Consider the following 16,414-nt stretch of genomic DNA (forward strand, 5'->3'; position numbering starts at 1 on the left):
TCGCCTTCACATCTGTCCATAAGAAGGTGTCGTCTCGCGCCATAATAGTTATGAAACCAAATGGGTTCAAACCATGTTACTGGGCCTGGATTTTGATGGGCCGAACGAATCCCTAACCCATCTAGAGATAACTTTTTCTTCAAGAACTACGTGTGACTTGAACCCCTGTTAATAGGGTGCGTAGGCCTCTTATTTTAGGTTGAGAAACAATAGGCATGAGAGAGAATATACGTATTTTCTCTTGTATTCAATTAATCAATTAGCAAGATCAGCACAACATTCATTATGTGTTCCTCATGTGCTTGGCAAAATATCCGTATTTTGTTCGATGATTCTAGCAATCTTCAAAAAATTGTTATACCAAATAAACACACATACATACGAGAAATTCATCCATAAGAGTACAAGAATTCAAAAACTGTATTAATATTTTGTTGGCGATTGGAAATAAATTGAGTTTGAACTTGATTATTAATAAATAATTCGGGTGTCAAGTTTTGGAATCCTGAAACACACAGATAAGATGGTAACTTATTAATTTATTGTTGAATCGAATTTCTATAACTTAAAATTTATACTCGTCTAGATTATAACTTCTAATTCATAATTATTGGAGCCCGCTCCCTTTAGCCAACTCGTTTGGTAGGGTTTTGGGTTCTGCCATCAACTCAAAATGGTGTAAAAAGGAGTGGATCGTAGCAGGTCCATATTGATATTGGGACCCCATAAAAGTGGTAGGTAAAAAAGAGATAATATGTGGAAGTACTTTTGATTTCCTTGCTACAAAAAATAAAGATGTCCAAATCCCAATGGGGGAATAATTTGTGTGTATGCATAATGCATGTATATAATACAGGTCGGAGAGATCAGAAACCTTCATTTCTCACTCAGCTCAGCTATCATATCATATAGTAAGGACCCCCTACGGGGGCTATGAATATAGGAGTAATCCTTCTTTCCTCATGCATTGTTCTTTCAAGCATTTCATTACTGGAAAAAGCACTCATCTTCTGTTTAAAGCATTTTGATTTTTGCATCAATCAGAACACACATTCAACTTTCCGGTGTGTATATTGTAATTATTCGCCGGCCTGCATCAAATGTATTTCACATAATTTTTCTTAACATTTTTTATTAGTGAATACTAAATATTTCTCAAAATATTAAATTGAAGCACTTTTCGAAAAATTTAAAAGAACTCACTCCATACGTACAATTAATTTGAAGTTCAACTAGCCTACATACCCTCAGGAACAATTTAAATTCAAATACAAAAAGGTCTGTTTGACCGGAAATATTTACTCAACTAATACTCCAAGAAATAGAGTCAAAACCGTCCAGGTGTTAATAACTCAATGCCCGGTAGAAACTTAAATCTTTGACATTCTTTAAGAAATTCAGGATTAATCTATGATCAACAGTGATAATGTACCACAGAAAATATATAATCAGTTATCTGATGTGCATGATTCATCCATCCATATCAAAAAAATCATGTATGTCTACTAATATTGCAGCATCTTTCGATTATGTAATCGTATTACTGAGATACTCAAGTATCTATAAATCCTAAGAATCTAGGAGTAATCTTTGTGTACTCACTACTCAAGATCATTGAAACAGAAGAGTACAGAAATACATTAAGTATATGCATGGTCTGTTTTGAGGCAGCATTAATTTTCCAAGTGTCCAAAAATGAACCTTACATTAAGTCAAATACAGCAATACCCTATTATCTAACGTATATCTGTGATGCGCAAACATATGTACTGCAGATCCTTCTCGCTAATTTGTACTGCACTGCCATAAACATGGGGGGTATGGAGAGAGATGACATGATAAAGTCGGAAAAGGCGCCGTGCTACAAAAAATAGGCTATTAAGTAGATGTAGAGTCTCAGTTTAGCCTCAGCCAGTAGTAGGATAGTATGTATACATACATATAAGTGTATATGTGTGTATTGGTAGAGTATCTAGATGCCATTCACTTGTCATTCAGTGTCTCCCTTAGCAACGGTTTGAGAAATTTAAGGGGCTTGTGACCGACCATTGAAATACTCAAAACATACAAAAAAGTTGAGTTTGGTCCATACTTTACTTGCTTATTATGCAGCCTTATGCCTCTGTGTGTGTTGTTATTGCAGGTCCAATGACCACTTAGCACTTATGGAAAGGTCCAATCCACTAGATATTCTTTTTTTTTTTGCTTTCTTATTTTGCATTTTTCATTTTTTTAGTGGAATATTAATATATTTCATTTTTACGGAAAATATTATTATTTTACGGAAAATATTATTAAGTTACCATAAATCTGCCTACATCTTAACATCGGAATCATATGTTTGGTATGATCAATGGCTTGCAAATTTATGAGGAGTGAAAAAGATGTGGGTTGTAGAGGGTGCATCATTTAAGTGGTGCATGCCAGGACTGAGCTTTTTATGAAAAATTTATTTAAAGAACAGATTTGGACAATAAATAGATTGCAATTTAGGGTAATGGAGAAGAGGAGTTCCATATTAATGAAAGGGGTGGGGGGGATAACGAATTACACGCGTAAACAGCAACTGGAGAATACAACTGGCTGGATTTGAATGAATGGGGATATTAAGGTGGAAGGAAAAAGGAGGATTGAAAAACAAAAGAAAACAAAACAGAACAGGCTAAAAAGCCTCTGCTGCACAACAACTTCTTCTTCTCTGAACAAATCTGCATGCCTGCCTCCTCCCTGCTACATTATATCTCTTCTTCTGTTTGTGTTCAGAGAGAGAGAGAGGGGGGGAGAGAGAGAGTACATCCATGTACACATACAAACTCACATGTATGTGTATGTATGTATAAATTCCCAAAAACACAATGTTGAACAGTGGCACTGTCTCTGTTGTTAGCAACATACAAACATAAAAATCCAAACCTTTAAAGGGGATGCTATTTTTCCCTAAAATAAATAAGGGATGTGAATGAATGTTAGGGAAAAAGTAATAAATTTTAGAGCCGCGTTCTTCAGAACAATCATTATTATACTTGTTGCTTTTCTAAAGTAGTAGCACATCCATATTAATAACTTGCTTAACTGAGACGTCCTAATCACATTCACCAGCTCATTTCTCGTCTTTTTTCTGCTACCTGCTTTTATGCCCCGCCCTTCTTTCGTTTTTGGCCTTTGCTGTCATTTTACATGTCCAAACTCCAAACCAATTTAATATATCCCTGTCCTCCTTTTCTTATATTATTGATATTAAGAGCGTCGTCTCCCCTGACAAACACCTGTTAATAACAATGTCTAAGTAACAATCCTGATTTTAAAAATATACATGATATGTAAAAAAACAGTACTCCAAGAGAGACACTAATATTTTAGATGTCCAAAAATATTAAATGAGTGACCATCATCTATATTAAGGCCACGTCATTTCCTTCTAAATTAATTCTCCAGCAGCTTATTTTCCAAATGTACACCTTCCCGCCACAATATTTGGATTCATCAAATATATATAATTAAGATTTGGGTTTTTAGAATTGAAGGGAGTTTTAACAAAAATGGAGAGATCCTTTATATCTTTTTTTTTAATAAATTGATCCTTTGTATCTTTAAATTTGAATATATATAATTACTAATTTAATTTTATATTTTAACTTTAAGTAATGTTAACTATAAAAAATTATTATCAAAAAGCTGTAAAAAAAACTCATTGTTAACCAAATTTATTAATTACTTATATAATAATTTTACTATACATTTTTATATAAAATACTATTAACAAATTACTTGGAAAAAAAGAATCAGTTAAATGTTTTATAATATATAAAAGTAATATTTGTTTATTAATTTTTATCATGATTTAAATATTTTAACAACATCATTAAATATGTTATATATATATATTATTTCCACTTATATCAAGTAAAAATAATTTATTTTATTAATAAATTCTTACCAATCCTTTTTGCTAAAAGATGACTGTATAATTGTTGAAATTTAAAAATAATAATAAAACTAATTTTTTGATATAACTAATTATTATAGCTAATATCACTATACAATTTTTTAAAGGTTGAGCGTATATAACTACTCTCTTGGATATGCTAAGGAAATTAGTGTTATTAATATAACAGGATGGGACGTGGCCCTAACTAGGATCGCAAATTTATTCCAAAGTTAAAATAATTGTCGTTAGGTTTTAGAGTTTAGGTCCGGACCAGAAGGCAAACTTCTATCAATTTTTAACTAAATTTTTTATTTTATACAAAGAATTTACTAAAAAAATTTATTTAGCCGGAACTTTACTGGTTGGTCGTTCTCATTTCTGTTATAATTCTTTTCCCAATTTTACACTTTTATAAATGTCAAATTTTCCTTTTGTTAATATAAATGGAATCCATTAATTTACTCTTCTATTTTTTAATACACAAACATGTCTAATAACGATGATTATGCAATAAGAAAACACAAAGGACAATAGAATGCACTAATAAAAGGAACAACAGTAGGCAAAGAAAAAGGGTATAAAAATGAAGGAAGGAAGCTAGTGCTAGAGTTGGTAAATTGTTTACTCTTGGTGGTGAAGTACAGTGAAAGCTAGCTAGGGTTTAAAAAAATTAAGTGTGTGAAATCAAGAATTGTAAATTTGGCCATCCATCCATATCCAATCTTCCAAAAATGGGTGACACCAAAGGAGGGGACACAAAGAAACTCCAACAACATTTGACCACCTCCACAACATCATCTTCTCCCCCTACTCATCATCCCCTTCAAGCAGTAGTACCTCAAGATTCAACCACTGATTCCATTCCACATCATTTAGTTGGAGTCACTAGCTCATCCTTTCTCTCTCCATCTCCTCTTTACACAAACCTTCCAACTCATCATGTTTCACCAACTCTACCTACTTCATTTGATCAAAACCAGATATTTGATCCTACTAATCCAAAAAGACCAAGATATACTACTTCTGCAGGACAGTGGAAGCTCTTGCCTTCTCCATCCCAATCTCAAAAACAAACTCTAATTCCTTATCAACAACAAGTAGCTCCTGTGGTGCTCAGCAATGAGTCTACTCCCTCACCTTCAGCACCCACAAACCAACCTGCTTTCACAGCAACAGCAGCAGCAGCAGCTTCATCTTCCGACACCGCGGCATCCTCACCTTCACACCCTTCTCTATCTGGCTCAGCTGGGCAGGAGTGTACTAACATATCAGAACCTGGCGGAGATCAACAGCAACTGGTGCATATGAGAAAAGGCAAAATTGTAAGCCCTCCATGGAAACCCGAGGAAGCGTTATGGCTAGCTAGGGCTTGGAGGATTCAATATGAGGGTGGCTCAAAAACAACACCACAAGAGCCTGGAGGGAGATCAGGAACAAAAACTAGGGCTGAAAAAGATCAACAAGTGTCGGATTATTTGAAGAGCCATGGTGTGAATAGAGATGCAAAACAAGCAGGTACAAAATGGGATAACATGTTAGGTGATTATAGAAAGGTTTACAAGTGGGAGAGATTCGGAGGTAGGGAGCAAACAGGTAGAAGTTACTTCAGGCTCTCCGGTCCTGAAAGAAAGAATAATAATTTGCCTGCTACTTTCGACGAAGAAGTTTACGAAGAATTATGTCAGTTCATGGGTTCTCGAATGAGAACACTCATTTCCAGTACCAGACCTGGTGCTTTCGATGATCCCCGCCCTTCTCACATGCTCATTCGGTCCTTGCCTCCCCCTCCCATTTTTCGCGATGATCATGATATCCCTCTTACCGGTAAAATTAAAAATGAATGCTAATTTAATTTGCCTAATTTTTTAAAAAAATGTTAGTAAATTATGCTTGTTAATGTATTTTTTTTTTTTAAACAGCAAGGGCTAAACAACTAGGGCTGATCACGAGTGGTGGTGGTGGGGAAGGGTTTGGTCAAGGGGGAAGAGGGAGCTTGCTAGGGTACGATACGAGTAGCTCGACAGATGTAATGACCGGGGCGTGTCGAGAACTAAGAAGAATAGGTAAAGTGAGAATGATATGGGAAGAATCGGTAAATTTATGGGGAGAAGAAGGGGAGCATCATAGAGGGAGAGTGAAGCTACAAGGATTGAGCTTCTTGAATGCAGATGAGTTAACTTATTTAGATGAATCAATGGTGGCATGTACATTAGAAACTTTTGAAGATTCTACTCCTCTCAAAGGGTTCTCTGTTGATAGGTTTCTTTCTGGTCAACAGATTAAAGTCATTGGCAGACGAAACTCTTCCTCCTCCTCTGCTCCACCTCCTTTTTCTGGTATGTACACATTTTAATAATTTTGTTAATTTTGCTAGTCAGACTGAATAAAATATATTCTACATCTTTATTTTTTCTTATTTATTTATATTAAAATATTTAAATTAACTGTCTGTTTTGTACAACCCAGGTTTCCATGACAGGATCCAGCACCCATCTACAGAACCTTCTATCAGATGTAAGTCCTGGTTTTTTCATCGTATAAAATATACTAAAGCAATGTCATAATCTTTGTATATGTTTTCTTTTATTAAATCTACTTCATAAGCTTTTTCATTAAACTGGAAATATTGACAAATGGGCATATAGTAATGTGTACTATTGAGCATAAAGTTCTCTATTTATTGAATTAATTAAACAAACTGCAGAATCAAATGTCAAACTTATTTAGAAGTTCTTATTTAATCCATTCGAAAGTTCTTGTGAGAGGTGGCATATTTTATATTTGCTCTGTTAGTGAATGTATCATATAAAATATGATGCCTTAAATGAAATTATTCCCCTCAATTTTGTCACTTGTGTAAATCTGTGCGATGCGTTACACTATTTTTCATGTATGCAGCTATTTCTGCATGGGAATTTCAAGATCCAACGGATTATTATTTGGGATGTCTCAAAATTCCACCACCAACACTCCCAAGTTTGGTTGAGCTCTCATGGCACTTACAAGATCCACCATCGGAAGAGTCACGCTTCCCCTTGCGAAAAGATGTATACAGAGACTTGCCTCAAGGAAAAGAATTCTTTTTCACAACCTCCAATGAACTATTGGATTGTAGAGCCATTGTGTACGAAATTCTAAGCTCGATTATACGATCAAACCCTAGTCTCACTGCCACCACTAGAGAATCTTTTATTGGCCTCTGGGATGATTGCATCAATCGACTAATTTCCAAATTCTGTTCTTTAGATATGGTGTTTCTTCGAAAACCATCTTCACATTCAGCTGCAGATGATACAGTCCAAGATCAATGGCCTAATCTTACGGCTTTTGTGCGAAATTTCTGTTTGTGGAGAGGAGATGAGACTGATCAACTAAGGGAAGGTCAAGCTGATCCATCGAATTCAATTGTCGAAAAGCTTTCATGGACTTACACGGACCTTCCTTACGTACTAGGCTACTATGCAGTTGGCTACACCGTTACATTCTGTGCATTTAGCCAATCGCAAGGTAGTAATAATATTATCCGAACAGATCTTTGTACTCTAGACTTGTCGACACCATCAGAAAGACTAAAAGCCCTAATCCCGTGTTGGAGAATTGCTGGGTTGCTGCCTTTGTTAGCTGAAAGATGCTTGATTTCGAGTAACAAAGTTGGAAACATTCCTACGCTTTTGCCTTACAGTGATTTCGAAAGAATTGATTCGGGTAATGGCAATGTCGTAGAAAACACACCAAATACAGTTACTAAATATTTCTCGAACAAGAGAAAATGGTGTGCGGTGAAAGAAATCTACGATTTTCTCGATCAAAGAATCCCACATTCCGAAATTATTTTCGGAGTTTCGGAAAAAGACTTGGCACTCACGTTTAAACCAAGAGGCTGCAAATTCAAGCCAAGAAATATAGAACAACTTATAGAAGCGTTAAAATGCGTGACGGAGGCACTAGTTGCACTACATGACCTATCTTTCATGCACCGAGACTTGGAGTGGGACAAAGTGGTAATGAAAGTAAGCGCAACAAACAACAAGACGGAGTGGTTCTTAACAGGGTTTGAAGAGGCGGTGGGAGCACCGCAGATATACCCACATGCAGCGGAGAGTGGGAAGCACGCTCCGGAGATGGGAAGGGGAATGCATGGAGTGAAAGTAGATGTATGGGGAGTAGGAATGCTAGTAAAAAGCAGTGGAGTGGGGAGTATACCAAAGCAACTGAGGGAACTGCAGAACAGGTGTTTGGACCCAAACCCCGAGCAACGTCCAACGGCGGCGGACTGCTACCACCACCTGCTGCAGCTGGGTACAACGTTTGATTGATATCTTTAATATATTATGATGTTGTGGTTCTGTCCTAGCTGAATTTCTGACTGATAGATAATCAGATTTAAATTAATTAGTAGGATATTTTAAATAGTATTTTGTTTTAACAACAATTATCGGAGGTTGTGCATGTTGTAACGTGTGACTTCCGGTTTAAAAATAGGCTTAGGGGGTCAATGCTATTTTTGAAGAGGGTGTAGTGTTACTGTCTGAGAGTCCAGTGAGAACAAATTAGCCGTAGGTCTTCAACTGCATTTTAGTGGTTGATTTGACTTGACGTAGCTTATATTTATTTACAAAAACAGCTAAGCTAGATTAGTTTTCTTAAGACTCAAGAGTCTTCTTTTTATGATCTGTGTATTTACATTTATCAATTTTTTATGCTTTAATTTAAGACACCTAGAGTATTTATAATTCCTGAAGTCAGTTTATATGCTATTTTTGTAGTTATAAAGTATCATGTACTAGTGACCTAGGCTAGTTGACTGCTTCCTAGTTATGAATCATAAATTTTTGACACGCATTTTATTCATTAAATTGGAAAAATTTTACATTCATTGCTTCATATGACATACATTAATAAAAAAATTTAAGTCCAACAATTGGAGTCAATGTATGAGGAAATTTTACCTCAGGATGATGCAGGAAAACAAGTGCTTACACTCGTCTTTATATCAGACCAAGATTGCGAACATTAAACTATTCTGTACAACTAATTTGAAATGCATATATTTATGCAACTACTGTCCGGCTATATATTTGATTCAGGACCTCTAATCTGCACAAATTATCTTACAAATGTTTATTTGTACCGTCTTTTTTATATGTACCGTGAACACATTTTAAATATTAACATCTAAGAATTTTTGTAAGTTTGCTTGTTTTTATTAGAGTTTATCTGCATGCGTACAGAAGGCCCCTTATTATTAATGATATATAGATCAATCAAAAATTGATATCTAATATTTTATTATGTGCTCATAAGCACATGATAAAAAATCTCTTATTCTAGTGTATCTATCTGCATAGAGAGTCTTTTATTATTAATGATATAAAGATCAATCAAAAACTATCATCTAGTATTTTGTTGTGAACTCGTAAGCATATGATAAAAAAATCCCTTAACTTGTTGTTACCATTAGTCTCCCCCTATTATGTTACAGTAAATATAAAGGTGAACTAGCCCTCCTGACCCATTGTTGATGAATAACATTTCATTTAAGTGTGTTGTTTCTGATTTAGATACAGCTGCAGAACTAGAGGATTTAGCTAATCTACTGTACGACTTTTCGGATAATTAAATTAAAATTAAGACGAAATATAAATTACAAATTCAAATGTCTATTACAAAAGTGATTATTACAAAAGTACAACTAAAATCGGAAGTCCCCGAACTAGAAAGCACATCCACTCGTCCTTATACCAAACGTTAAATATTAAAAAATGAGTTGTGATATCTAGCAAGAAAACAATCGTTTACGCTATTAGGGTCAAACAACGTATATACATATAACAAAAATAAGATAATCACATAACAATAATTTGAAACCATGATTAATACCACGACTACAACCCGGTGACTCGGTCCTAAAATTAAGTTCTTATTTTTATTTTCGCAAACCATGACATAAATTAGAGATCTAAAATTACCGTTGGCATACACCACACTTGCATAATACATATACCCATGTACTTTCAAATATATCATCGCATATTTTGATAATTAAATACACATGCATAACGCACAATTTTAAAAACACTAACAAAATTGGTCGAAAAGTTACCTAAAATTCTGACCAAATCTGAATTTAGTTTTTCCTGACCCTCTAAACCATGTTTCCTTTAAAAATACGAAGCACGAAAGTTCTAGATAATGAAAAGATCTTTCCAAAAAGTATAAAACCAACAAATTCTGACTTACGATGAATTTTCTACAAACTTTTAAAGAATGCTGAGTTTTATGTAAAAAGTCCCAACGAATTTTAATAATAAAAATAAGGAAGGAGAATATGATTGTATTTATAATAACTTAAGACTAGTGCTGGCCAGTCGTGCAGTCCGGGCGATTCGGGCCGGGCTGATAACGGGTTGAGCACACGAACTATAAACACTGAACCGACACGCCGGATGAACGAGTCGAGTCGGGCCGGGTTTGAACCGGAAAATGGAGACTCGTAACCGGAACAAGACTCGCAAGCCGTGCGGGCAGCTGATTTTTTTAAAGGGGCTAGTAAGTGGGAGGCTGGTAGGTGCCTGGTAGAGTGGTGGTAGACTAGTAGGTAACTAGTATGATTTTGTAAATTATAATTTCTATCTCTACAAAAGTAACAGACTATACGGGACTAGAATTGCAGATAGACATGCATAAAATTAAAAAAATAATAAGTGTATATGTGAACAAGGACCAAACCTGTATTGAATATATATGAACTTAGTAATTAATTATATTAGCACCTAGAAGCTCAACAACAAGGAGCAAATGCAACTGAACCGACAAGATAAGTACAAGAAAATTGAATAAAAAATTCGCACAAGGAAACAAAGATGAGTACCGTGTGACTGTAATTGGATCATTATATGTATGTAATATATATTAAGCTAATAAATCAGGTAACAAAAACTTGATGATAACAGAGACAGAGAGTCGAAGAGATTGCAGAATGAAAGATAGAAAGATAGGGTTGTGGCTCATGCGGGTTCGTGCAGGCTAGGTTTGGTCCCGGGTCTTCAACTTTGTATACGTAACCGGTTCGTCAATGGTTAACGACCTGTGTGGTTTTGAACCGGGCCGGTTCGGGTCGAATAAAATCAGGTTTTGTACGAGACTGTTGTGGATAAAAATCTGAGGTGTATTTATTACGTATAATTAATGCTAGGGGTTTGAGAGTTTCGAGCTTTAATGACTGCACTTGTGTTTCGTGGCTTGGAATCTGCCCTCACAAAATGCCTACGTATCTTGGTGTATGCCAAGTATCAAGCCAAAATGTAGTGCTTGGTGATGCCCTCAGAGGTATGGCGACAAGGGCTCACTAAGGACGTAGTGACTTATTCGTCCTTCTTCAAGGATTAAGTCTAAAAAATCGCTCCATGTGATGGCCTCATGGCTCCTTCTCGGGCTTTGTCACGCTTAGAGTTGTGCTCCAAAATATAGTTTTAATTTGTGGGGTGAAACCCCTTATATAGGCGTTAGGAGCTTGTGTTTTAAGGTTAAGAGACTTAGTGGACAAGTCTTCAAGTTTGACTGGGCTTAGAAGTCCTAGAATGTAGTGATTTGCTTCCTATAGGATTGTGTTGCTTGGGGACTACTCTTTTAAGAGTTTAAGTCAGATTCTGACTTATATTCTCAACTGTAATTTTGGCTGATTTATGACCCACAAATTTAATAATAAGTTCTTAGTTTGTGGGCTTTATCCAAGCCTTGTCTAAATAAAGTAATGGGCCAAGCCCTTTAACTTAATTGGGTTTTAATTAGGCCATAATTTTGGGCCTTTATAGCCTAATTAATGCAATATTATTTATCGGGCTTCTCTTTCGGACCAAAATATACCTAATTAATGCGATATTAATTACGCAATAAGGGTTTTTTTTATTCCCTATCATTTGTCCCCCAACTTCTAGGAAAGTCATGTAAGGTTTCATACAAGTTAAGTTATTTTATGCCCTTACAATGTATCGATTTTTAGCGTAAAGTGTGGAAGGACCTACAAATTTACAAAGATTTGACTTCCTCGAGGCATCAACAATTTTTAGAAAAATCATAATAATTTCCCTCGACTTTTCCATATTTTTCCATGTGTTTGGCTATTTCTGATATTTTTTAGGCATTTTCTTTATTTTTGATGTATTTATAAAAAATATATCGTGTCATTTCCTCGTGGAAAATAGTTTTATAAATTATTTCTGATATGGATGAAAATTAATCCGTAAAGACACAATTAATGTTGAATTAATTGTGTCCTAGAATTGACTGGTCAAACCCGTGACGCCACAACCCAAAGTAGGTCGTTATGATCACGACCCAATATGAGTTTTTATAATCCGAGCAGACTGTGACGGCCACGACCCAAAGTGGGCCGTGTAGCCCACGATCCGAAATCAGCTACGTGATAAGCCCGCCGAGGAGGTCTATCAATGAGATCCAATATGACATCAACGTCTTATCCAACATGGAAACGGACTCCTCTTACGAAGGATCCAGAATCCACCATCTAGGAGAGTCCTACTTACCATCTAAGTAGGAGACTTGTCCACCAAGTTTCCTTACCCTAGTCTAACCCTAGACTCAACATTTATATAAAGGGCTCTACCCCTCAACCTAGAATTACATTTTTTCTTAATCCCCGAATAAGAACATACAAGCCACTACATCCTTGGTGTGCCCTCGCCGCCATAGCCCCAATGGCATCATCAAGAACTATTTTTTAGCTTGATTCTCTACAATACAGAGATATGTATGCATCTTGCGAGGACATCTAGTCCCCACCGCGAGAACAATCATTAAAACTCGAAGCTCAACAGCCCTAACATTAGTTGTAATCATAACCCTAGTTTTTATTCCACGGCATTTGGCACAGTCTATGGGAAGACAACGACAACTATGGTACTCACAAGGAGCAGAAACAATGATGGAACCGAAGATCCCATCCCCTCACAAACAATCTCATCAATGGTGAAGATACCCCTGCACTCAACTTATGCCACCACCCAAGGAGGAACCCTTGTAGGGGGCATCTGAGGCTCAACCCCAACGGACGAACCCCCCAATCCAAGATCCGCCGTCAGGGACGAATCCCTGGATCCTCAAGGGGAGAATCCCCAATTTTAGCAACTACATGAAACTATAAACCCTCAACCCGTTGGGAATGACTACTCAACTGTCATAACTCCGGGGACCACCAACCCACCTTACGGAATGCCTCTATATCCCGAGGTGATTGGAGGCAGTGGACACTCTAATCAGAGTGAAGGACAAGGGTGGATGCCCCTATACATCCGTGGCTTGGTTCCCATCCCTGAGAATCGAGAGTTCCCTGGATCCTACTCTACTAGAGACTCCGACTCGTCAGAAGATGAAGTGGCTCCAAGGAGGAGACGTGCTGGTAAGGAGCCAATGACTAGCGACCATCAATAGACCAGGAGGCACTCAAGGGACAATTCCCTAAAATATACAAGAGAGGAACAAGGACCACGAAACTGAGATCCAAAGGATAAAGTATGACCTGGAGACGCGCTTGACACCAAGACCTCCACCTGCAGCAGGGCAAATGGATTTTCCTCCTGATCATAGACCTGGAAGGTCAAACACCAAGAAAGACTGTGGCCCCAAGGGCTGATTGAAGTGATTTGATGCCCCTAGGAGATCCTGATGATCCAAACCCACCATTTACCAAAGAGATAACGAATGCCCACATCTCGAGGAATTTCAAGATGCCTACCATCAAAGCATATGATGGTATTGGCGACCCGGCTAACCATATCAGGACGTTTTGTAATGCCCTGTTATTACAGCTCTTCAGCGATGCTATCAAGTTTCGGGCATTTCCCCAAACTCTATCTGGTATGGCTCAAAGGTGGTACAACATTCTACCCCTAACTCAATTGGGTCTTTCAGAGAAGTAAGCCAAGCCTTTATCAAGTATTCATTAGTCGCAAAGTGCATGAGAAAGTTCAGCCTCTCTCATGGGCATTATGAAAGGAGCGATGGAGTCCCTAAGAGACTACCTGAATTGTTTCACAAAGGAAGCCTTGAAGGTTCCGGATCTCGAAGACAAGATAGCTATGATAGCACTGTAGCAAGGGACTAAAGACTAGTTCTTTAAGATGTCCCTAGCTAAGCGTCCCCCTGAAATCATGTTATAGCTCCAAGATAGGGCCTGAATATACATCAAGGAGGAGGAAAACATGAGAAAGATAGTGGTAAACAATGAACCCGTTGTCAACAAAAAGTGGAAGAAAAACCAAGAGTACGATGCCAAGGACAAGTATCCTTGAACTGGAAAGAACTTTGATCCCCCTTCTAAGAAGAATCAAGGACCGAGGTTCACTGAATACACAAGGTTGAATGCGTCAAGGAGCCAAATACCGATGAAAATTGAGAAAGATAAGGATTTCAGATGGCCGAAGCCACTAAGGGGAGACCCCGAGAAGAGAGACAAGAACCAATTTTGTAGTTTCCATAAGGACGTTGGTCATGATACCAATGACTACAGATAGCTCAAGGACGAGACCGAGTATCTCATCCGAAGAGGAAAATACGGAAAATTTGTCAAGAACGATGATGGTAGAGGCCATAGAAGAGATGATGACCAAGGAGGCAACAACAGAGGATGAAACACGCAGTCCAGAGGGCCAGTAATCAACATGATCTCTAGAGGGCCAACGGCCGCGGGGAACACAAAAAACTCTCGGAAGGCTTATGCCAGGTAGGTGATGAGTATAGTTTGAGACGCACCTAAGCGTGCCAAGGCTGAGATGACACTTGAGTTCGGCGACTCCGATCTTGACAGTTTGAAATTCCCTCAGGATGATCCCCTAGTTATCACCCTGATAATTGGGAATTGTCCTGTCAAGAGGGTCCTGGTTGACAATAGAGATTTCTTAGACATCCTATTATATGACACATTTTTAAGAATGGGGTACACTGACTCCCAACTAACCCCTTTCGATGCACCCATTTACAGGTTTAACAAAGTGGAATGTCAAGTAGAATGAGCAATACGACTCCCCATGACTATTGGAGAAGAGCCAAGAGAGGCGACAAAGATGCTAAACTTCCAGGTTATCACAACAGCCTTTACCTACAACACAATCATGGGGAGAACAAGACGGTATTCTTCTCGTAATTCGTGTAACCAAAGCGCTAAGACCAATACGGCATATTACAAAAAGCCTGATTTTGATAATTATCCCAAAACCGGCACCAAATTGGATCTGTTTTATTAATACTTAATGATTAAGTGTTCAATTTTTATATCCGATATGATCCAATGGGTTACCAATATTCCGTAAATATAAATAGCCCTTACCGTATTTTATTTTGTACAAATAATCATTATCAAACAGTAAAAAATATATAATTTTTTGAGACAAATCCTAGAATTCGTTATGTTTTTCAGAATCAAACCCAAAAACGAAGGCGTTAGCGAAATCGAAATAAAGCGTGTGAGTAACCAAAACGAAGGTCTTGAAAAGTACTATCAGAATCTGTAACCCATACTACTACAGAATCATCTGGTATTTTTCTATAATTTTATTTCTTTTCGAATTAATTTGGGATTAATTATGAATTTTTGATTTTGATGTTGTTTATGTGATTTGATGCTGGCATGTTGTAGATAATTTGATTATGATCACTTTGGTATATCATATGTTGAATTTGGAGTTCAATAACATATTCAAATTTATGTTTGATTTTTTGAATTTAAAAATTAGGGTTTATACCCCGTATGAATGTTCTTAATTGAAATTGGGGGTTTCTTCCCCAGGGGTTATTAGTTTGATTGGTTGGTACCAATGTATAGAGCATGAAAAGATGAATCGATTGGTGGTGGTTTGGTGAACAAACGATACCGGAGTAGAGCTGACCAGAGAAAAAAAGAACTCGTCGTTCGACGAGTTTTCTTCGAGTTATTCCGGCCAACTATGGGATGATTTGTTGATTTTGATTGCATGAATGTGTTCCTGATGTTCTGTAGATATGATTTGGAGCTTGTGGTGGCCTGAGGGTACCAGAGTTGTAAACTCCGGCGAACCCCGGCGACTAAACTCCAAAATTGTAGTTTAGTCCCTACACTATTGAAAGAGAAACAGTTTAGTCCCTGTAGTTTTCAGAATTTTCAAATTTTGGATTCCTGTTTTAAAATTATTTAAAAATCATATTTTTTATTTATTTAAATTTCAAAAATTTCGTTTTTAATATTTAAAAATTCCAAAAAACATTATTTTTAATTCCAAAATTTATTTTTAATTAAAAAATAAATATAAATTATTTGATTAATTAATTTTAGTTAATAATTAATTATTTAGTTGGTCAATTAATTTAAATCTTAATTGATTAATTGTTTTAATTAGTTATTAATTATTTTTAATTGATTATTTAATTAGATTTAATTATTTCTTTTGATTTACTTAGATTTATATCCCGAAAAATAATTTTGAGCTTTAAAAT

The 16,414-nt window shown here is 36.6% G+C and overlaps 1 protein-coding gene across 1 annotated transcript; it reads left to right on the forward strand.

Annotated features, from left to right (window-relative positions):
* The first annotated feature begins 4,585 nt into the window (after nucleotides 1–4,585).
* On the forward strand, nucleotides 4,586–8,598 carry LOC141708158 (uncharacterized). Its single transcript, XM_074511640.1, has 4 exons — nucleotides 4,586–5,752; nucleotides 5,848–6,264; nucleotides 6,395–6,442; nucleotides 6,827–8,598. The coding sequence occupies exons 1-4, from the start codon at nucleotides 4,660–4,662 to the stop codon at nucleotides 8,242–8,244; spliced, it is 2,976 nt and encodes a 991-aa protein (XP_074367741.1). The 5' UTR covers nucleotides 4,586–4,659; the 3' UTR covers nucleotides 8,245–8,598.
* The last annotated feature ends 7,816 nt before the right edge of the window (nucleotides 8,599–16,414 follow it).

This window comes from Apium graveolens, chromosome 2, assembly GCF_009905375.1.
Source record: "Apium graveolens cultivar Ventura chromosome 2, ASM990537v1, whole genome shotgun sequence".
Lineage (NCBI taxonomy): Eukaryota > Viridiplantae > Streptophyta > Magnoliopsida > Apiales > Apiaceae > Apium > Apium graveolens.